Consider the following 22804-nt stretch of genomic DNA (forward strand, 5'->3'; position numbering starts at 1 on the left):
GGTGTAATTCCAACACACAGCAAATTGTTTTTTGAACAGGTGAGCTGGGTAATGAGTGGGGCCATAAATGAATGTCACTTGGATGTTGAGGATAGATTTCTTTGCCTCAGCAGTAATGGTCCATGGTATTTAAGCCCATGTTTACATTCCTCCCTTCATGATATTCCTCTGTTGCATATCCTTATCATTATAGGGATCCAATGCATCTCAGTAGAGTAGGTGGCGTAATAGGCCTAATTTGTCAAATTTCAAATGATTATAAAATAAAACATCAATCACCTTGCTCTTAAAAAGTGTAAGTGAATAGTGAATGCCAAGCACAATACTCCCTGGTATCTTTATCTTGTGGTATGCTGGCAGGTTGTGTAACGTCCTCAATGCTAGCCAGAGACACTTGGTGCATTGTTGGCCCCCAGACTCTGCGGGCTACTGCGTATCTACAGAGTGGAAACTCTTGTGTAAATAAAGACCTGTGCCTCATAGTGAGCCATTACCCAATTTATGGAAACACTGCTGAACTATATACAGTTCTCCATTCATTAACACAATGCCAGCCTTTTCTTCCTATAGCACTCACCTTTTAATTCCTGAAGTAATAGATTGAGAATATACTCATGAATAGACTGGAGACTCTAAAGTAGAAAGGGCATAGTTGTGCTCATGGAAATTCCACAATTGCAGTACTTGAAGATAATTGTTTGAAGACAATTATCTATTAGTGATAGTTTCAGAATAATATTAGGCAGTTTTCCAGAAAATGCTTAATGATGTTTCATTTTTCCAGGCAGTTGTTTGAGGTTTACTCTTGCGCATGACTTCAATGTTGTCCTTTTGTGACGTGTGTTATATCCTCAGTCAGTTTCTTTTTTGCAATATTTCTTTTTCACACCTGGGGGTCATAATTCCAAAGAATACCGATTGTGAAAGGATACAATTTCTCTATACCGTTTAGCATGGACACTAGACAAAGAAGGTTCATTTAATACAATTTTCCTCTTGCTGTCTCCCATCATTATTCTTAAGGGTTGGGTCTTCATTTCCTCAACAGAAATGTGAGGTCCTTAATAAACAGAGGAAGCTGAAGCCATATCACTGCAAAAGATCGGGACATATACTATTTGCCCAAGTCAAAGTTCAACTGTTGGTATTTCTGCCATGTGTTTTCTATATGCACAGTTCAGTTGGGTTTCCGGTTGTATTTGTCATTAGAATCAATGTGATTTCTAGGTTTGGCAAGTAAAAAACCCTGCAATTTATATTACTTTGATTAATAGAACTCTTAGAATTTAAAGCTCTCTAAAAACCTTGCATAATCATGTGGTTTCCTTTAACTGACTCCATTTTCATTCAGTTCCAGTCCTTGGCACAGCACACCTTGCAGACATGCAATCCACTATATGCAGACGTCAGTCAGTTGAGGGACGGGCCTTACTCATGTCAAGACTTCATATTGGTTTTCTTTGGCAACATACTCTCACCTGGGAACTGGATTGAATGGTAAATGGACAGTAACCTAGGTTCTGCACGAGGCAAAGTTACATGCAAAGGGTATACTGGTTATATGGAATACGTAAAATGTAATACCAGAAAATATCTACTTGTGAATAGCTTGGAAGTGAGAGATGAATGCAGAGACAGAGAGTCCCTTTGCACCTCTACTTGTGTATAGATGAAGGGCAACCTTAAAATGTCAGATGATCATTTTGTCCTTTGGAAAAGACAGTTCCTCTGATATCAAAAGGCCAAATCTGTAACAGTATAAGGCCAAATACTCACATTAATAATGTTTGAAATTGTTAGTCTTTTTCTGTGTTAAAGGTAAACTATGCAGTATTGGCAATTTCCTTACTGTTTTTTTGGTTTTTGCTTCTTTTTCGCTGGCTCTGTCATGACGAATGTCTGAGAAACTCCATCGCTACCTTTTTCTAGCCGGTGCCTGGCATGTATATGTATTTGAATGCAATAAAGCAATTCGTTACACACGTTATACTTCCTGACACTGAGGCCGTCGGCCCGCCGGCCCACAGTTGCAAGGGTGGTTTTTCCGCTCACAGGCGCTAGGGGGAAGCGAGACGGCCACCATTCACCCAGAAAAAAGTCATATAACCATTCCAATGACTCTGAAGCTGTTAAATTAAGGTAAATTAAGCTAAAAAACTAGCATATTAAGCTAAAAAAAACCTGCATAAGAAACCTGCTTTAATAGAGAATTTGTATTATCACCTCATCAATCACCAAAGCGATCATGAGACTGATCTCAAAAACCTAAAATACACTTTCATCTGCTTCAGTTACTCCTGTGTTGGCCCTACCTGAGTGGAATGCTTTCACATTTCTTTGCCTTGATATCTGATTGAACTTAAAAGGTTAAAGGTGCCCTGCCACACAAAACTGTTTTTACTTTTTTTCTGGAAATTCACAATTTCGTCGCCGTTTTTAAAAAAAAAAAAAAAATAGTCCAGTATTTCTTTCCACAACCGGCAATCGACTCCTACGGACTTTCCCCTAAAGATGCCATTCTGGACTCTCTATCCAACCACATAAAGACCTCGGGATACTTCGGTTTGGCTTTAGGGACCCTCTACTCACTACCACGTAAGTGTAATGTTGTTTGGAACTGTAGAAGAGATATAAAAATAGCGTTTTGTAGCGGCGAAATGACATGCCCGGGTCACTTCCAGGCTAACGAAGTTTTGACTAAAACGGTAAAATCGAACTTTCTCAAAACACATCAGAATGACATGATTTTGATGTCAACTCAACGTATGTACTCCCAATCATCTGTAAATTGATCTAAAGTGCATTTTACTCCGGATAATTCCTTTAATCAGTCAAAAAAGTTAGCACAAGGCCAAAGTGATGGCAAATAATCGTTCCTGCCTCAAAACCCAGATTGCTGCTAAAAAGGTGAGGTCTAAAATCATTGTGCAGACATGGAGAGGCTTGGTAGGTATTATAAGAACCATTTCGAGAGCTTTGATGGTAAATAAAGATGTTTCCATTGATTATTTAAAAACGGTATGAATAATTTTGGACATGCCATTTTTCATAAAAATGTTAAAAAAATAAAAATTATTTTAAAATCAACATTAGAAAATCACAAGAGAAAATCAACATTACATCAATATTTGCAAGGGGTATGAATAATTTTGTTCTTAACTGTATATTTGTATATATATACCGTATATATCTTTTTTGAAATATGTTAGGTCCATATGTGTTTGTGTTATGTCTTGAATGTGAAAATGAACTGCTACCTCCTCTGTCAGTTCTAGCCACTGAAAAGAAATAAACGGAGAAATCAGGCCAATTACAAAAGCTGCTCAGTCTGACGTGGAATTGAATGAGCTCATTACTATTCATGAGCTCGCCCAGTTGAGACCGTGCCCACAGAATTCGTCTAGCTCAGTGACAGTTTTTGTATGCAAGGATGGCTTAAAGGTTGTATTAGCGATAGCGGGGATATGTCACTTCTGTTGATGTTTAAACAAAACAGAGAACTAGCTCGCTACTCCCTCCCGTACAATTAAAGCTCTCCTAAACGCGCATCTCATCGGTTATTTGAAACACTTTATTTTGCCTTTGATGGGTTGCCAACCCTTGTTGGTAGCAATTGTTTTTGTGTACAGATCTCGGAGCCTAGGCTACCTACAGAGATGCATTTTTTTGACAGCCTGCTTATGGGGCAGGCAGCTAGTGGATCGTTAGGAAAGATTAGATGAATGTGATCATTTATGTTTGGGCAAAAAATGTTACAGAGTCCATGGTAGAACTTCAGACATTACCACAAAGTAATGAAATAGGTATGGCAGGGCACCTTTAAAGGTTAAAGTGTGTATATCTTCTTCCCCTGCGTGGGCATGGTGCAGTAATCTGTATTTACTCATAAACACACGTTGATGTTTTCATGATGGTGAGATTAAGTTCTCCGTCCGTAATGTTGCAGACCCACAGTGCTGCAACGTGACAACCAGAGGAAACATCTGATTCTGTTTCTAATGAATTCTCAAGAGTGTTCAACCTCAAGGTGTGGCTGTTCTTCAGAAACCATTTGAAGCATCCAGACTGGTAGACTTCAAAGCAGTCTTGTGATTGGGCTCAATTCCAGTGGGAATCTTTTGCGATAACAAGAGACGTAGTGGTACCCGAGGGCCTTTTCACTTCAAGGGAGGGATGTATTCACCATACTGCGCTGCACGTCAGGAATAATGAAACACAAATGCTCCTGGGGTGCAGTATAAAGTGACTGCATGGTGTGCTTGACTGTTGGCATTTCTATTAAGCACTGTCTCGTGAGGCAGAAGTAAATTTCCATGCAAAATTTGATTAAGACTGAGCATCACACCTGAGAGTTAGCCATTATAATGGACCAGATCCTAACTCTATTTTCCACTAGGGCAAAACACAACCGTGAGACATGCACTCAGAGTCCAGAACACGATTAAATGAGGTCAAGCGTGGTCACAGTGGTTTGCACGAGAATCATATCAACACCTCCAACTTTCTTCAAAGCTTTAATTTATCACAGGGAAATAAATTGACCTTGACTTGAACTTTTTTGGCTACTTAAAGGATTATCATAAGAGGTGGTCTGATTTTTCAGGAATAGGATAAATATGCCTCAGTGAGTTTGGGATGTCTTAGAGTGTTTTAAAATCTTTATGGGCAATTATGAATACTTTTGAAATAGCTGTATTTCATTTTGCCTGTAAAAATGACTGTAGGTCCTGCTTCAATGCTTAATGTCTGGCACTGCTGTCTGTGATTTCTCTTCTTTGTGTACAGGGCATCTATTTGCTTCTCCTCCTCATATTGCCAGATTTGTTCTCAATGCAATCAAGAGCAGGTTGAGTAATAAAACTGCTTTATTTAACAAATACTCTGTGGCCATTTTCACCTGGAAAGCACTTTTTGGAGGCCAACATTCTGCAGTGCCAGCCAGAGAGGGCCTAAAGACAGATGGAGGACAAGAGTGTCGGCTGGAGTCAGAGAGGGAGTGAGGGAGTGAGAGGAAGGCACACAATAAGCTACACACAGCCCGCCGTGTTATTTTTGGCTTCTGCAGGGGACGGAGGCTGAAGCAGGGATTATTTTTCACTAAAATTTCCTGGGCATAAACCTCACTTTTATCACCGTCTCCCTCCTCCCCTCAATGAAAACACAGTCATTGTGCTAACTTTGCAGGAGGGGTAGCATTGCTAGCACATACCGAGACCTCGCTCACACCCCCTGGCTCCGCAGTCCGCACTCTTTACCTGATGGCGTTTTCTAACAAGCACGTTCTATTTTTTCCTTCTTATTTTCTTATTTTTCTTATTTTTTTCCTCGGCAAATAAACAGAAAAAGGATAACAACATGACAACATAACAACAACGCTGACTCTTTGCTGCTCATCCATGTGCTCTCTACGTTCCCCGAATATTGCAACGTGATGATGATGCTGAGTTATGTAATTTTGACTGGTCTGGACTTTTGGCCCTCTTGGACTCACAGTCGATAGATCAAAGATGCCTTAAATAATTAATTCAAGATAACTTGAAGATCATCACTGAAAGAGTGCATTGTCTGACCTTTCGAGTAGTTTTGCAGCAAATCAGATGAAACTGAGAAGGATGTCCCTGTGAAACAACTTTGTCCTGAAGAGCAATATCAGATGCTCTGCCCATTTTTCCAGTAAAAGTATCATCTCAATTCTCTTCCTTCCCGACATCACACCATGTGGCCACCCACATCTGAAATAAAAAACACAAAGACACCCTTCAATTCTACAGATCAAAGGCATTGGGGAAAGCAGCTTCCATTATTGTTGACGCAGCTCTGTCAAACAAAATCATTTCATGTAGAAACAGATTACCTGATGATTATTTATAGAACCTTTCAGCTAGAAAAACAAAAACAATGCTTGAACATTATTTTGTTCCCAATCTATCATTAAGATAACATATTGAATGTTAAAACGGAAGCCTTGTGGAAACAACTATGATGCTGATAATGGTACTCTTTTGAAACGGTCAATATTATGTTGTTATTGAGCCTATCTATTCGTTGTTCTGTTAGTGGCTCCCTTGAGCCAGATTCCATCCTGTGGCTGCCAGGTTGCTGTCTCAATCACTGGCTATTTTGCATACCAGGCTTGCTAGCGTATTAGATAGTCTGAGAACAAACCAGGTCTGTGATATCGTAAAATCTTTCTCCTTTGGTCTCAAGCACAGCAGTTACATTACAGTACACAGTGGACTGTTATAGTCTCTGCCAAAGATCCTTGTCCAACTATGTGTCAGTGGGGATAGATCAAAAAGGCTTCTTTTACACTGTTAGACTTGGCCAAACATATTTTTTTAGCATGGCTCACATATTGTCATATCACAACCACAACAGAGGATTCTCAGAGAGGCTGGCTGCTAGAGACATTTTCAACCCAGAGACTTCACTGGAACTCTGTCACAGCGTGGACGACTTAAGATGAAGAAGATAAAGTAAAAACTACTTTGTCACCATCGAAACCATATCATCAAAATCTGTCTGTCTCACTGATGACACATGACAGGAAGTATTGAACGTTTGGCTTTTCAATTAAATCAGAGGGCACATATCACGACCTGTTCTGCAACCTAGGAGAGCCCCTTAAGCAGAGAATAATGGAGTACGGTACGGAGTATGTCACCAAAATGGTCAACAATGAATGATGTAATTGTACAACACTTGTTTTGTGTGCATGCCAATGAAACCGAATGCGTGATTTATCAACTCAAATGATTGATATGAGGTACCAGTAAGCTCAGATAATAGCCAATTTCAGTGTCCAGGTCTGTATTTGAATTACAATATTACTGTTATTTGAATCTACAAAAACAATCTCTCTCATTGTATATGTGCATTTTTTTCCAATATGGAGTGCCTTAATTGTAAACATGAGGACCACAGCATTAGGAGTTTGCAAGGCTGGCAACACAACAAAACCACAAAACAAACAAATTAAACACTGACTCTTTTGTAATGGACTGGAAAACGACCCCCACCATTCTAAATGAGACAAAGTGATGATCTGTTATGACTATCCACAATGCTGATGTATATAGGCTAATCTTGTGGGTCTGGGTAAAGGCTCCTTTACCCTTCACACAAGTACCTCCTAACAGACCTTTCATTCATGGGCTCAGATCAGGCTAACGTGTGTGTGTGTGTGTTAGCATGTGTGTGGGTGACTGTAAACGTATGCAAGTGTGTCTGGGTGTGTGTCTCTGTGTGTTTGTACATGTGACTTGGCGTAAAGGGAAGGGTTAGAGAGTGGAGAGGCTTATTGACACTGAAAGGGGACCTACTTCCTGTAAGGAAAGAGAATCCCAGCGGACCACTGCCCTGGTGAGGTGAGCTGGGCTGAAAAAGGAGGGGTACGCCAGCAACGATAACCCCCTCTCTCCCTCTCTCTCCCCATAAACCACATAATTAATAGACCTGAATCACAGGCTCCCCTACCCACAGCTCTGCCTTTATTTTCTGTTTTAATGAGGCCCTCTAATAATACCCCAAATGCCAGGAATACTCACATGCTGCCATTTTCCCAACTAGAACCATGACTGTTGCAGACGGCACGGCTCGGCCTCCTATCCCATCTTCTCTGCTCTATAGCCGCCCAGAGCTGAGGAGGAGGACGTGAGGGATTCTCCACAGGCTGGCGGAAGGATGTGAAGGTCAGTGCGTCCATAACAGGTCAGGAATCATTATGGGTACCCTGCAGAGACGAGAGGCTTTTTCACAGGGAAAAAGGTCCTTGTACTCACAAGCTCTGCTAACAAAGAGAAAAGCTGACTGTCTGTGATATATGATATTGCAGATCATGGCATGGAGTTCCAGGAAACGAGAGTAAAATACTGTTTGTCTGTGTCTATTTCCGATATCATTCATACAGACACACATTTTGACACATTTGACAGTGTTTTTGTTCATCACAGGAAGAAGATTAATGTGTGTCTTGCAAGCTGTCTGGTCTACAGCTTTTTGCCCGGCATTTGACAGAGACGTTCTGTGCTCGCTATCCGTCTTGTCTAAAATTTGTTAAATTCTTCAAGTACAAGTGAACAACTGGATTCAGTGGCTGTATTTACACATGTTGAGTGTTTCAAGTGTCCTGTAATGATGGGGTTCTTGTAAAAAACACAGATCTGAGATGTCGGCTGAGTGATATATGAACATAATACAGGCTTTACGTTAAGAAGAGTGCCACTTACATATATGCATGCATTCTGTTTAACATCTGACCTGGGTCACAAATGTAAGACATTCTGTAAATTTGTTGGAGAAGGAAAATTGGCTTGAAGAGTGCATTAACAAAAGTGAATGTTATTTAACTAAGCAACAGCAGTCTCATAATAGGTTTAGAGTTTGGATAAATGAGAATAATTGTTAGGCTACACCATTGGGCTATGATACTCTCACAGCTTGAGTATTTTTGATTAGCTTTGGCCAAGAGTGACACAGAATCACAAGAGCACTCAGTGCAGACATTTTTCTCTACTCCCAGCTTCCTGTGCGTGTCTGAGCCCAAGCAACCTACGCCGGGGCGGGTGGCGGACCACGTCTGCAGCCAGACCCTCAGGCCAGTGGCATCCAGTTTGATATGATGGCACTGATGTATTGGAGAAAGGCCACAGTGATCGGGAGGTGCAGGCTGACAGAGCGCTCTTTATGCTTGGGGTGGAGTGGAGCTCTGGGCTCCAGGCTCTCTCCGCTCTGCATAGGGACGTGACTGTTGACACTGCCAGGAGAGGGCATTCTGTTCCCCTACCCCGCTGACCAGCCGGCCTCTTCCTTCCCTCAGTCCTTCAGCACCAAAGGTAGTCGCATAACTACTTGATATCTGCCATGTGAGGGGACCGGGAAATACAGCTGGCTTCCCTTTGAACGTTTCGTGACCATAACATAAAAGACGGAGTGAACTGGAGGTAGAAGAATGGGCTCTTTCATGTCCCCTCATTCCAAAGCAGCTTCCTCTGTGTTCCGGAGTGTAAATTTTGAGGGCCTGTAACTCCCCGACACGTGACAGAGATTAGTATGGGTACAGAGGTGTTGTCCTATCTTGCCAGTGTCACGCGAGCCGGTAAAAAGTGAGAACCTAGGAGGAAGCTGAGCGCCCCACCACACTATTCCCAACAGACAATCCAAATTTCACTCACCAACCCTCCCGGTTATGTAATGAGCACTTTCCTGAATGTGGTGTTTATGTTTGAATTTGAGAAAATGACAAGGTAAGCATTTCAACATTTGGACTAACTTATGTAATAATCACTGGCCACAGTGCTTTGTTTTAAATACCTTGAAATTTTCTTGCACATCTTTCACTAAAAGTAATATATTCTCATTATATTAGTTTGGTTAGTTTTTTGGATCTCCCTTGTATTCATGGTTAGCATTTCATCAACTGATCATTAACAAGGTCACCGTCCAAGAGCACTTGGAATGCAGTGAACAATCCAGAATAAAACAACCACCATTCTATGGAATTTATTTCCACATTTTATTTAAAATTATTTTTTACATAATCATATTATTTTTTTTATTATTTGGCGCATACAACTCAAATGTCTGGACACGCAAGATAGATAGACCTTTTTTACTCTCAGATGATTTATTGATGGCAGCAGTGATACTGTAAGTTGTGCTCGTATCCTATCCTATGATGTCCTATCCAATTATATCCATTTGTTCAGGAATTCAGCTAACTGGTATGTGTATTTGAAGTGCAGAAGATATTGCTTTGGGGACATGCCAGGCAGCCTCAGCCAGGGTGATCTGCACTACAAGGCTGCATTGTTCTGGGGTACTGGCCTGCTGGTCTTCCCAGGTCAAGCGATAGCTATCAGAGGCAGCTGGAAGCCAAGAGCAAAACAGCACAGCAGCCCCCTTGGCTGAGGCTCTCTGAGTGTAATTGCCCCTGCCATCCAATACTTTCAATAGGCACACAGATAACAAGGGCAGGTGAAGAATGCCAAACATGCCAAACATTTGGATTGTACGGAATACACAAAAAATGCAGAATGTGATGGAATGATTTGGTTATTACTCTTTTATGTAATTTTTATCCATACTGATGCCATGATGATGATAAGAATGCATAATCCTTAACTGACAGATTAATGTGTATATGACCATCAATCACATGCAAAGACTTCAAACACATAATAGACACATGGATCCACATAATTTAGGCACCCGTGGTTGTCTTTAAGATTATACAAATCACTGTGTCTAGATGTATGGCTACTGAATAATTATTACATTCATACAACTTACGGTGGAAACTGTTACTCACCCCTGGCATGTAAGTGTCTCACACACTCAAAGGGTCTCACACACTCAAAGCATCACACACACTCAAAGCATCACACACACTCAAAGCGTCACAGACACACTCATAGCCAGATGTCTCTGCATGGCGCTATATTAGCTCTGCATGAACAGGTGGAAGTTGGTGCGGGTGAACTCCTGGTGGATGGTGTCGATGAGCGTGTCGGAGTCGGCGGTGTGCTCGGCGCTGGGCCGGCGCAGCTGTGCCGGGGCGCCATGCTCGGGGGTGTAGGTGAAGGAGAAGGGGCTACGGTAGATGAGACCGTCCAGTCGCAGCAGGGACAGCGGCACGGTGATGGGGCACCGGAGCCACCGCCACTCCCCGCTGAACACGGACACGTCGGGCACCACGCACAACATGGATTTAGGGCTTCTGGTTGGACAGGAGAGGAAGCAGTAAACAGGGAGGGATTAAAACGTGACATATGTTAATCAACCAGGTTCACCCACACCAATTCCACCTATACAGTACGGTGACATACTGTATGAGATAATAAAATGTAGTAGTATTGGGAAAGAGAAGTAGCCTGGCGGGCCATCCTATATCATTGAAATGTAGAGTCTGGAATCGACCCATTCACCTCGCTTAATCCAAGGGGCGGGCAGAGAATTGTCTTTCAAACTGCCTAGGCATGCTATAGGCCAGCGCTACGACCATATCCATATCCGGTCGGCAAAACGGCAAATACATCCTTCTTCGAAAGGAATGACTTAAGTGCATTGTGTTGCTCAACTTTCAAAGAAAAGCACAAGTCCAACTCCTCCAAAGTTGACGCCAACGCCGATTCAAACAACCGCTCTTCGTTTGCCATAGCCACCTTCCTTGTTGTTCTCCGTCGCAGGACTGTCGTTATCCTGTTAAGCCCGCCTTAAGACTCTCTAACAAAATAGAGCGCTGTGATTGGATGATGTCCACGGCGTCAGCCAATAGAAATCCCTATGGTTTGATAATAGACGTACAGGCTGAACAAATTAATTTGCCGCCGCTAGGGTGCGTCTAGATTTCTAGGCTAAAAGAGAAGAGCAATGGTCAAAATTGAGACTTTTTTATTTTTACATGGTCACATCAAATGATCCACTGGCCATAGCTATCAACCATTCAACAGCAGAGTTCCATTTTTATTCTATTCAGACAACTCTGAATGGTTCTAAATGGGTGGCCAAATAGGTCAACCCCTCTCAGAGGTGTCATGAAAGTGTCATGTCCACATCCTTTACAGTCACTCTCAGTGTAAAACAGATACATTTGAATTTAGGGGCCGTTTATACGAGAACGATTGCGAAGGAAGATGACAAAATATTTTATCATAAGTGCCTTTTGTTTACACGCCGACCCCGCCATCAGGGCTTGAAGACGCAAAAATCTGAAGACTCCTTCCAGAGTGTAGAGTTTTGAAGACGACCCGGGTTGCGTCTCCGTCTAAACGGCTAAACCAAAGATCCTTGATTACCTCTCTGGCTAAACTGTCAAATTAGAATGTCTGCGTGTGACGTACCGGGTTTCTTTCACACCACCACCCAGCGGTCTGGAATGCATATCCAATCGAATATCACATACTCTTGCGTAGAGATTTCCCCCTGAGAATGCTCGTCTAAACGCGAATAAAAAAATGAAGACGAGACGCCACTTCTGCGTCTTCTCTTTTCATCGTCACCGTATAAACGTAGCCTTAGTAATTCAACTGACTCTTTTATCCAAAGCGACTTAACAACAATCAAGATACAATAAAGGTACAATAAATGTACAGTGCCACTAGGATATTGTTAATGCAGCATTTAGTACTACTCACATAGAATAGAATACACCAATAGGTGTCAGTCAACAGATTTATTGTCAGCCTGTTGTGAGCCCTTAAGCACTTGCCTCCCTTGCTTAAGTAATTTTCAACCAGCAAACTTAGGCTAAATCTAGCTAGCTTTTCTACCAAAGTGGTTCTGGCTGTGTTTACGAGCAATCTGGCTGGCAAATACCCTCCTGCCTCTGCACCTGATTGCTTCCATGGTGTAGATGCATAGCCCATTTTCCCTGTTAAAGATCTAAACCACAGCAGCCCTGTTAGAATTGCTGTTAGGTTCGCTATCAGGATGGCGCCCTGAGGCTGTAAACTCCCACCCTGCTTACTCGTTGACACTTTGACTCTCCCGTGCGGCTGGCAAAGGTTAAATGACCTGTGAAAAGATTTAAAGAGCTCCCTCCAGACTACTATTCGTCTGGTATTTTTTTTCCCTTTCTTCACCAAAGATGGCTAGTCTTTGTTCTGCTTCAACTGCATGGCCAAGGGTTTGTGAGTGTGGCCAAAACAGAGTACTGCCATCTTTCTCGCGTTTCATTCTGATATATTTGAAAAGATTTTGCCTGTAATTCCTGGTATGTGGGCCAACTTTTGAAAGAGAAGCACTCATATCCCACACAGTAATTTCTCAAGGGTTCCTGCAGTTTACAAGGAGAAGGGGCGGAAGTGATAAAAATGTGCAACAGACCTCTTTAAGTGCACACGACAAGACTCAAAGTCAGACACCAGAAAAATTCACCTGGGCTGAGTGATAAAAATGTGTTCACTCTGTTCGTTTAACACAATAACTATGCTTATGAGAGTCACAGCAACTTGTTGCAACAAGTTTGCTGTTACTTGTAAATGCATGTAATGTTCTCTGTCTGACTTGAGAGAAATATGCACTTCAGAGAAAATAACCAGCTATTTAACAACAAATGTCTGTAGCCATATTTTGTACCAAACCCAAACTTGTACCAAGTTTTCTCATGACATGAGTTCTCATATTGTTATCTATGGCGATTTCTAACTGTACGTACAGTTATAATACATATCTAATCATATTCCAGTTGTAAATGATAATGTATTGTCCATGAATCAGAAGCACAAAACCCATTGCCATTGACAGCGGTCATTATTTTTGCAATGGTCATTATAGAGATTTATCGGACCTCAGAGCATTGGAAAGGACCATTCAGAGCCGTAAAGTACTAAATAATTAATGATGAAGTATAAAGTTTCAAAGGAAATATATAAAGGACACATAAAATGTGTATGGATGTCTAACCGAGATCTTACCTGAACATTGTCTCTGCCTCCACATCTCCAAACCAAACCTTTAGGTGAGGGCCAAAATTTTCACCATTCAACTCCAGCATGGCTACATGGCCTCCCCCATTCAACTAGATTAAAACAGATGGACAACAAAAAATAAACAATAGAGAAAGGTATTTTCCATCTCATACCAAATGACTAAGCACGTTCTGTGATTGTATGGAGGATTGAATTGGAAACAAAACAAAAAATGTCCTGGCGAACATCCATCAGTCATCGCCCTCTGTAATACAGTTTTTTCTCAATTGCTTTGACCTGCTTAAAGAAACTGGGATCCACTTGGTCTTCATTAACACAATGAAGACCAAGTGGATCTAGAAAAACTGTAACACAATTGAGAGAAACTGTAACATTTGCAGTATAGTACATGAACACGGGCAGCCGTGGCCTACTGGTTAGCGCTTCAGACTTGTAACCAGAGGGTTGCCGGTTCGAACCCCGACTGGTAGGCCACGGCTGAAGTGCCCTTGAGCAAGGCACCTAACCCCTCACTGCTCCCCGAGCGCCGCTGTTGTTGCAGGCAGCTCACTGCGCCGGGATTAGTGTGTGCTTTACCTGTGTGCAGTATTTCACTAATTCACGGATTGGGATAAATGCAGAGACCAAATTTCCCTCACGGGATCAAAAGAGTATATATACTTATACTTATACATTCCTTCATGTCTCCACTGTATTTGGATCATGGACTTTGAAGTGTTGTGGTCCGCTCCTAATTTACACATAACGTCCACAATAATATGGTCACAGCCATGACATTTCACAAAATGTGTTAAATTGCATGTTTTTGAGAAAATGGTGAAAATGACAGAGCAGAGTTTGACAAGGCGGCGGTTTTTTTTTTGTGGTATGGAAGAGCACATCACAATGGTGACTGTACATGCTTCAAGTACAGCACATCTACCACCAAAAAAGCTTATAATTAAATGGTGGACAGGTGGCATCTAGTTAGAAAATAGTATTTTCTATCTCATGTAGATTTTAGTTTAACATTTTCAACAAAGATATTTCATACAACGCCATGTAGCATGATGAGAATTCTCCTAGTTAAGGGGCCTTCAAGTGGCCTTGTCATGCTCCATACTAGGCCTTGTCATTACAGGAGCATGCTTTTTGTGTCCCTATAGGCCCCTAATCTCCTCCTCTGTCCTCACCTCCAGCGCCGTGATGACAGGTACAGGGCTGATGGAGCCCTGGCTACAGGTGAGACTCTCACTGAAGGTGTACTCCACCGTCTCCGTCCCGATGATCGTCCAGCAGGAGCCGTCGTTTAATAACTCTCTACTCCGCTCTTTCGGACATGGAGAAGCCTGTGCAAGAGACAGCGAAGAGAAGTAGACATGGATGGATTGATAGATAGATACATAGATAGACAGATAGATAGATAGATTGATAGATAGATTGCACTCGCACAAAAGAGAGGGATATGGTGGAAGACAAAGCCATCACTCCAAAAGAAACTGCAAGTGAAGCATTTCGTTGTCTTCAGACAGTCTGTGATATTCACCATATTTGTCCCATTGCTCACTCCAAATTGATATTTTGACACTAGGGGTGTAACGATTACCGGTATAATGGTAAACCGCGATAAAAATGTTGACGATAATAATTACCGTTTTCATTTCAAATATCATAATTATCACTGTTGATTACCACGGTGTGGAAACCGTGTTTTTAATCCTTCCCAGCTTCATCCGAGCCTGCTTTTGACATACAGTAGGCCTGGTACAATGGAACAAAACTGGTACCCTACTGATTCTGTTGTCTAATTGATGGTTTTAACTACGATTCGGATTAGGCTACACCTGAGGCGGAACTTTTTCACCGCAAAATGTGCACTGTATCATGTACTGTAGCCACTCTGCGTCTTTTTATGTTCGCGTCCACATTAAATCCATTCCACGTCCGCTTACTTTGGTCTCACTCATTGCATCCAAATAACAGAAATAGCAAACTCCCAAGTTATGGTAGGGTAAGTTAAGCTATAAGCACATAGCCAATTAAACATGAAGAAAAAAGTGGGACACTTTTTCAAACTATTTCAGCTTGTGTAGGCCTACAGTATCAGTGCTTTCTGAACATATTGAACACACTTTTAGAAATACCGTGATAATACCGAAAACCGTGATAATTTTGGTCACTATAACCGTGAGGTTAAATTTTCATACCGTTACATCCCTATTTGACACAGGTCCATAAATTCCATGAATGTTTCACTGACACACGTCTCACTATGCCTAATAATGGGTTTCTCTTCTGACCCTTTTCTGTAGCCAGTAATTTCCGCAGTTTATGGAAGACTATGCTTTTAGCTGAAGTTTATACCACCCTAACAAAAGGGACTCAACATGAAATAGGTCCTGTAGAACATGCTAGAATGGTTTACAAAGCCACATAATATTTTAACTAGTTTAGAAAGAACTCTTCTACTCACTAAAAGCATGACTGTGGAGGTAAATGCTGCATCTGTCTTTTTCTTGAGGAACACTGAATCATGGATGGCTTGTAATATTTACCTGGAACTGGATGATTTTCTCGTTGGAGAGACACAAGTACATCTGGTTGTTGTCCTTGAACTGGAACGCACACTTGTGCAGCTGAGAGACTGGCTCATCCACGTCCAGAATGGCATGCTGCTTATTGACCTTCCGAATGACCTTCATAAAACACAAAAGGGTTATGGGAAACCTCACTTTACGGTTCTTTAGAGATGGGCCATTAAAGGAAATAGAAAAATAGCACATTCTTTACGGGTCATACTTAAAACTTTATTCATATAAATTCAAATGATATGAGAGAAGTTTGTCCAAGATACACTGATGACTTCATAGACAGAGCTATTTTATCACATACGTCATATTGCCTTTGTTCATGCCAAGAAAATGAAAGATTGTTCGTGTTGTGCACAGACTGATCTTGAAAGCTCTTTTCACAAGGACAACATTTCTACTTTTGTGACACTACAAACTGTTGGAATAAAATTATGCATTACATAGCACAAAATGTGTTCTGTCTATGCAAAAAGGTCTGTTACACTTGGCACCTCATATGGAACATCTGCATGTGTATATACAGGCATACCACTTGCAAGACTTGAAGCAGTCTATTACATGTTAGATGGCCCTGAGACCACACTAACTTGCTATTTCCACAGTTTTCTCAGTGTACACTGTCTAATTAAGAATGGTTGTGCGTAGACCACCAGACACAAGATTGGCCTTGAGGGGTACCTGACTCACAGATGCATGAACTCACTCACATACACCACAGCCTGGCGGGCCTTCTGCTTCTCTGGTTCACTTCTCATGACTTTCAATTGTAATGCAAATACTGTCCACCTGGCCAAGACCATGGTGAACTTTACATACGAAAATACTCTTCTGCTCTGGAAACCGACCCATCAGCAATTTGCTTCACCCAACAAAAAAAAACACACTGAAGGTGCACATTACCTAAATCATCCTGTGTTTTATTAGAACACCACTGTGGGATAGATTAAGTGTTATATCAGCAAATATCCAGGTGGGAGAAGGCAAAGGGACCTCCCTAAGAGGTTCCAGCAGGGCAGACGTCTACATAGCTGCAAGCCTTAAGACATCTGTGATACAGGCCAAAATGAACACTAAAAAATACTAAAATCCTTATTTTTATAATAAAGCTTGAAATATTGTACAGTTGAGTCAATATTAAGCTAAGAAGCAATTCAATCTGTGTGTATTGAACAAAATCTGTACAGAATATTTGCAAAAGCTTGGCTGGGTGTTATGCAATATTTCAGACATTGGAAACCTTAACTTCAACAACAACCCTGGCACTGTGAGAAGGCAAATAGGAAGAGAAGAGAAGAGGAGAGAAGAGAAGAGAAGAGAGAGAAGAGGAGAGGAGAGGGAGAGGAGGAGAGGAGAGGAGAGGAGAGGAGAGGAGAGAGAGGAGAGGAGAGGAGAGGAGAGGAGAGAAGAGAAGAGAAGAGAGGAGAAGAGAAGAGAAGAGAAGAGGAGAGGAGAGGAGAGGAGAGGAGAGCAGAGGAGAGAAGAGAAGAGGAGAGGAGAGGAGAGGAGAGAAGAGCAAAGAGAGGAAAAGAGAAGAGGAGAGAAAAAAAGAAGAGAAGAGAGGAAAAGAGAAAAGTACAGACAGGGCACTACAGTTTTTGTTCACTCAGGGAATGAGAAGGTGGCTGCTGTTGTGTGATGTGTAGCCGAACACTACCATCGGAGGCAGAGACACTCCAGAGTCCGTGCAGACTAGCTGTACCACACAGCCATAGCAGATGTAGCCCTCACACACCGAATACTCCCCATGCTCTGACGACTCGTCTCCCACTGCAAATACAGACAGACAATGTTACTGGCATCATGAAAGAGTTGTAGTGTCTTTGGCTATTAATTCAATTTGCAGCCATGCATGGGAGATAACTTGTCACTTGAGTTACTTGACTGTTCCCACCTAAAGTGATGGTGAAGGCAGTCCACTGTCTGGCACTGGCCACAAACGCGCCGTCCTCCACAGCCAGGTACCGTGTGCTAACTGTCTGAGAGCGCAGCCGGTTGAACAGGGAAACACGAGATCCTGAGGAAATGCACACTAAAACAGACAGAGGAGGAATGGCATTGGAATGGAATGGCATTTAAATGTGCTGTATGACATATAAAGTTATTCACTCACACTCTCACACACACACACACACACACACACACACACACACACACACACACACACACAGACTCAAGTGGAAGGCGTAGCATGACAAATACATATGTGCTTCCTGTCCTGTTCCTGAAACTGCACAATGTCCGATCTTCAGCAGTGCTGTGTGAAATTCGACGTCACCTCACTTGTGATCGCAGCTGTCAAACACTTATGGCACCTCTCTCTTTTACCTCTGCACTGCCGAAGTCAACAGAAAGTATGCCTCTCGACTGTGTTCCGGAGTCAGGAGGTCAAATGACTGGACTTGTTGACAGTGGCAAGCTTGACCTCTGGCTGTGATCCCTTTCCTATCCCCGCCATACAAACAGGCTCTCACACAGACACACACACACACACACACACAAACACACACACACACACACACACACACATACAGAGAGAGAGAGAGACAGACATGGCTCATTTCTCACAGTCAGCATTCTTCATGGACTGTCTCTTCTGCGACGGCTTGGAGATGACTTTGATCAGCCTGCTGTAGAAAGAGCCCACCTCTAGCCCGTTGCTGAAGAAGAGCTTCAGGACCAGGCGGAAGTGTTTCCGCTTGTCCGTGTCCGATATGTACAGGGTCTTAGCACAGGCAAACATCTAGAGGAAGTAGAAAGAGAGAGAGTGTGTGTGTGCTTGTGTCTGTACAGTATGTGTGTGTACGTGTGACTAAAACCACGTCTCCCTAGGGTCTGTTGACTCTGTCAATACTGCCCTCAAATAAAAATGCAATTTAATCTAGACTGGGTAAATATATCGCCCCGTCTTGACATTTACTTTCAAACGACGTCGATGTGCTTTTGCCTATAAAAGAGCGTCCTCTTTAACCTTGATCTAGTGCCGTGTCATGTCTCTCACCCTGTTATCAGACTGCTCCTCAAAGTTTAGCTTGATGGTGTCCGCCTGGTTGCCCTCCGTGCTGTCCAGGCTCATATATCCACAGAGTCGACAACTGGCCTCCCCGAGTCCGGTAGCTGAGGGGGACACGAGCAGAGCAACCCTGAATGATGTCCGTTCAGTCATTGGTAAGGGAGAGGTGAGAAATGCACTGACTGCAAAAGACTGATGACTTGTCTACTTTTTCCGCCTTTGAGTGGCAGAGGTGCTGACCTTTCAGATGCTCCTGTTTGAGTTTCCAGCCTGATCCGCTGAGGTAAACACATGGCGGGGGGCAGAAGAATCTATGGGACAGACGCAGAGTTTATTTACCACCTTGTTTTGCTGTCTCTCTCTCTCTCTCTCTCTCTCTCTCTCTCTCTCTCGCTCCATGACCATCGTAGGAGGCCTTGAGGCATGTGGGTGGACAGTGGTGATGTGTCAGTCCTCATCTCACCTCACCAAATTGTTGGCCTGATGGTATGGGCCTATAGCGAGATGAGGTGGGCCATGTTTATACAGTGGGGCTTTACCGCCATGGTTTCGGAGTGTGACTAAGGCAAGGTTCACACATTTCTCAAAAAGGATTCCACTGCAGTATTCCCACTTGACTCAGCAACCCAAGGATTATTGACTGGTGTATAGAGTGGTGTAAAAATATATAGCCATGGGAAGACCACACACTCACAGGGGAAGAGAGAGAGCGAGAGAGAGTGAGAGACAGGTAAAGAGACAGGCAGAGAGAGAGAGAGTACCGTTTCTCATTGCCATATGACTTCTGTGCCACCCGGGCATGGAGTATGCGCACGGTCTGGTCTGGGTGAAACTGCAGGTACTGTCTCACAGAGTCGCGGGTGATCCTGGGCACTGAGGAGAAACTCTGGTCCACCCTGAAAGGAACACTGCATCATTAAACCACCACAACACAGGACATTTGAACTAATATACAATCATAAACTACTGGATGCCTATAATTCCATCGGGATCACAAAACATGTTTCTATCTATCTATCTATCTATCTATCTATCTATCTATCTATCTATCTATCTATCTATCTGTCGATCTATCTATTTATTTATCTATCTAATGAGAGTTATGAATTTGATTATATCTGAAACTTGCTTATATCTGAAACTCCCCTTCAGTACACATCACAGGTGATGAATACTGAGAACAGCAGTAGAATATTAATTCACTGATTCTGTGCCTCAGGCTGATGAAAATAAATGTAGTAGCTCGGATTTTCATTTCAGGTCTTTGCAATATTCATATAGATATTCTTTTAAAGTAATACATCTGTAAATGCTTTCTGTCTGCCTTTCAGGCACAGAGAGGGGTTTCAATTCACTGGATACCTTCCTTTGAGCCACAGGCACTCTGGGACTCAGGTTGCTATGATGACATTAAACACTCCGCATGGGGTTAGTCATATACAATCAGACGCCTGAAATGGTTTTCCGTGGTTATGCGATGGGCTCAGCTTCTGAGGGGTAAGTAGCACAGCACACGCACCCGATACCATGTCTGTCTGGCCTAGCCTGGCCATCTAGGCTGGCTGAGTGAAATAACACCGTCCCGACCAGACGGTGACAGAGAAGCTACCAGGAAGCCTGGCAGCCTCACATGGCTTACATTTGGCTCTGGCCCTTGCAAACACATTCCATAACGCCAAGCGCAGCTCTCTGTAATGATGCAGCATTGTAAACACACACATCATTTCTTCCTCTTCTCTGCCGTTCTGAGCTTTTTTTTAAACGTTGCAAAATGAAAAACAGAGACCAGATAACACCACCGTGCCTGTCTTTTTATGAAATTATGATCAAATCTGTTCTTCAGATCAATAATGTGATCAATAATGTGAAGTTCAGGTGTCACAATATCATGCAAAATGCATATTACTCATTTAAGGGTCTTGTAAATAAACACTGGTAACAAAGACAGTAACTAAGGATCAGAAGACCCACTTCCAAAAGTCACCATATGGTGAACATTACAAGATGAGTCCTACTGTGATCAGAAAAACAGCACTCTCTGAAGCTGAAACCACTGAGTGTGGAGCCCCCACCCCACCAGAGAATGCAAAAGATTGTGTGAAGACAAACCTCCCCCCGCCCCAGAGAAAGCAGAAGATCGTGTGAGGACACACACACACAACCTTTGCCCATCAGACAATGCTGCAGGATGAAAGAGCAGTGGTTGAAGGGTCACTTCAGTTGCTTGACCCTCCAGCTGGCGCAAAACGTGTCAGGCAGCAATTCAGTTTTACAGCAGCCTCTACAGTAATGTAGGCCTATCAACATTATGGTGATGCATGCATGCCACTTAATCCTTTTCATTGCTCCTTCATTACAACTGTGCATGATAAAAAAAAAAAAGTCAAGTGTATTAAAGTACTGGCTCTGTCCTTGACCAGAAAAAAATGGAACATTTCCTGCCAATGTAAATTTCATAACAAACAGTGACATTTCTAGAAGCAGTTATGGACACCCATGGCAGATGGGGATAGCAGTGAAATTAATTTGTAGAGAGGTTTTCGGAAAAAAAGTAATTACGCAACAAGAATTAATTGAGATATCTGGGAAAACAAATTGTTATCGAAGATCGCACACCCCCTCCTGCTCCCACCCCCGCCCCCCTTGGGAATGACAATGGCTTATTGGAGAGTTCCTTTATTCTTTTGTCTCCGCAAAATCCCTTAGTTTCCTAAGAAATGGGCTTCAAACTGAGTTAATCTGTTTCTATTTATCGCTAGCATTTTTAGGCTTGGAATATGGTCCGTAATGTTCTACATGTCAAAAAATGGGAAAAAGACAAGCAATCACGAACAAAGAGTGGTTAGTGGAAAATGCACTAGTCTGCAGGGTGCCATTTTGCGCATGGAGCAGTCTTAATTGTCTTTGGCACCGCAGTGCTGTGTGTTTCTCTAAGGGCCTGTTGGACGGTGGAGGACTGGTCAATGAAAGGCTGCACCATGCTGCTGCCCAGCTACAGACGATTCCTTCACAATAGAGGTGAACTAAGGTCTTAGATTTGGGAGAGGATGAACAAGCACTGACGATTCATGATTAACTGAGACTGCGAAATTTGGGTTGTATAACCTTCCCCTTCCCACTGTCACGACATACAGATGCCATGTGCATGCCATTTGGAGAGACTAGAAAGACCATAAAACATCCGTTTAAAAGCATTTCCATACTTCCTTCCTAACCATGGTATTCTCGATGATGTGAAAATGGTTGGCTTATGTGTGGAGTGAGGGCTCAGCCAAAGCACTATGCTTGAGCTGTCTGTCCAAACACAGCTAAGCAAGAGGTTTCATTAGGGATTTCCCTCCAGGGGTCAGAGGGTCAAGAGAGCAGACCTGATGGCATTTCACACTGGGAGCACGTCAGGGCAAAGACGCTGAACCACTATGGTATGTTGGGGGTCTAAAACAAGAACTTGTTCTGAAAGAAAGACAGCATCTTAAATATATGTTCCTCCGTTCTTGTTGATGTTTATGGTGTGCCAGTTGTAGTTGTGGATCAGGTATTAGGCTATATGTAGGACTATAAATGTCTTATGTTGAAATATTTACATATGGTATTTATATTTATTCTCAACATAACATGTATATTATAATAATAATATAGCCTAATATTATAGGAGCAAAAGCCTGTGCTCTCTGAGACTGCATCTTGTTGGATCTCTGTACTGTCCCCCAAAAAAGTCAAAGTCGTCCTGCGCTCACGTTTCACTGGGGGTGGGGTCTAGATTTTTAAACATGGTCCTAGGATTAAATACCTGT

The 22804-nt window shown here is 42.5% G+C and overlaps 1 protein-coding gene and 1 long non-coding RNA gene across 2 annotated transcripts; one reads left to right on the forward strand and one right to left on the reverse strand.

Moving 5' to 3' along the window:
* The first annotated feature begins 2553 nt into the window (after nucleotides 1–2553).
* LOC125302551 lies at nucleotides 2554–9319 on the forward strand. Its single transcript, XR_007194923.1, has 3 exons — nucleotides 2554–2595; nucleotides 7570–7691; nucleotides 8522–9319. It is a non-coding gene; the product is annotated as an uncharacterized LOC125302551 (long non-coding RNA).
* A 249-nt stretch (nucleotides 9320–9568) lies between these two features.
* Nucleotides 9569–22782, reverse strand: rbpjl (recombination signal binding protein for immunoglobulin kappa J region-like). The gene is made up of 11 exons (XM_048254408.1): nucleotides 22748–22782; nucleotides 19772–19906; nucleotides 19251–19321; nucleotides 18999–19114; nucleotides 18566–18740; nucleotides 17892–18029; nucleotides 17655–17767; nucleotides 15965–16105; nucleotides 14603–14758; nucleotides 13416–13519; nucleotides 9569–10717 (listed from the first exon to the last, which is right to left on the reverse strand). Exons 1-11 carry the CDS (start codon nucleotides 22780–22782, stop codon nucleotides 10441–10443), a joined length of 1461 nt encoding a protein of 486 aa, XP_048110365.1. The 3' UTR covers nucleotides 9569–10440.
* Between the last annotated feature and the right edge of the window lie 22 nt (nucleotides 22783–22804).

This window comes from Alosa alosa, chromosome 10 (assembly GCF_017589495.1).
Source record: "Alosa alosa isolate M-15738 ecotype Scorff River chromosome 10, AALO_Geno_1.1, whole genome shotgun sequence".
In the NCBI taxonomy this organism is placed as follows: Eukaryota; Metazoa; Chordata; class Actinopteri; order Clupeiformes; family Clupeidae; genus Alosa; species Alosa alosa.

What these genes read in the sequence shown, in the direction of transcription:
- rbpjl (XM_048254408.1), bottom strand. Translation starts at nt 22,782, where the DNA reads ATGTTTAAAAATCTAGACCCCACCCCCAGTGAAAC. An exon ending in CAAACAGGAGCATCTGAAAG is followed by an intron (nt 19,115 to 19,250) that starts GTCAGCACCTCT and finishes TGTCCCCCTCAG; the next exon opens with CTACCGGACTCGGGGAGGCC. An exon ending in GAGTGTCTCTGCCTCCGATG is followed by an intron (nt 16,106 to 17,654) that starts GTAGTGTTCGGC and finishes TGTTTTATGAAG; the next exon opens with GTCATTCGGAAGGTCAATAA.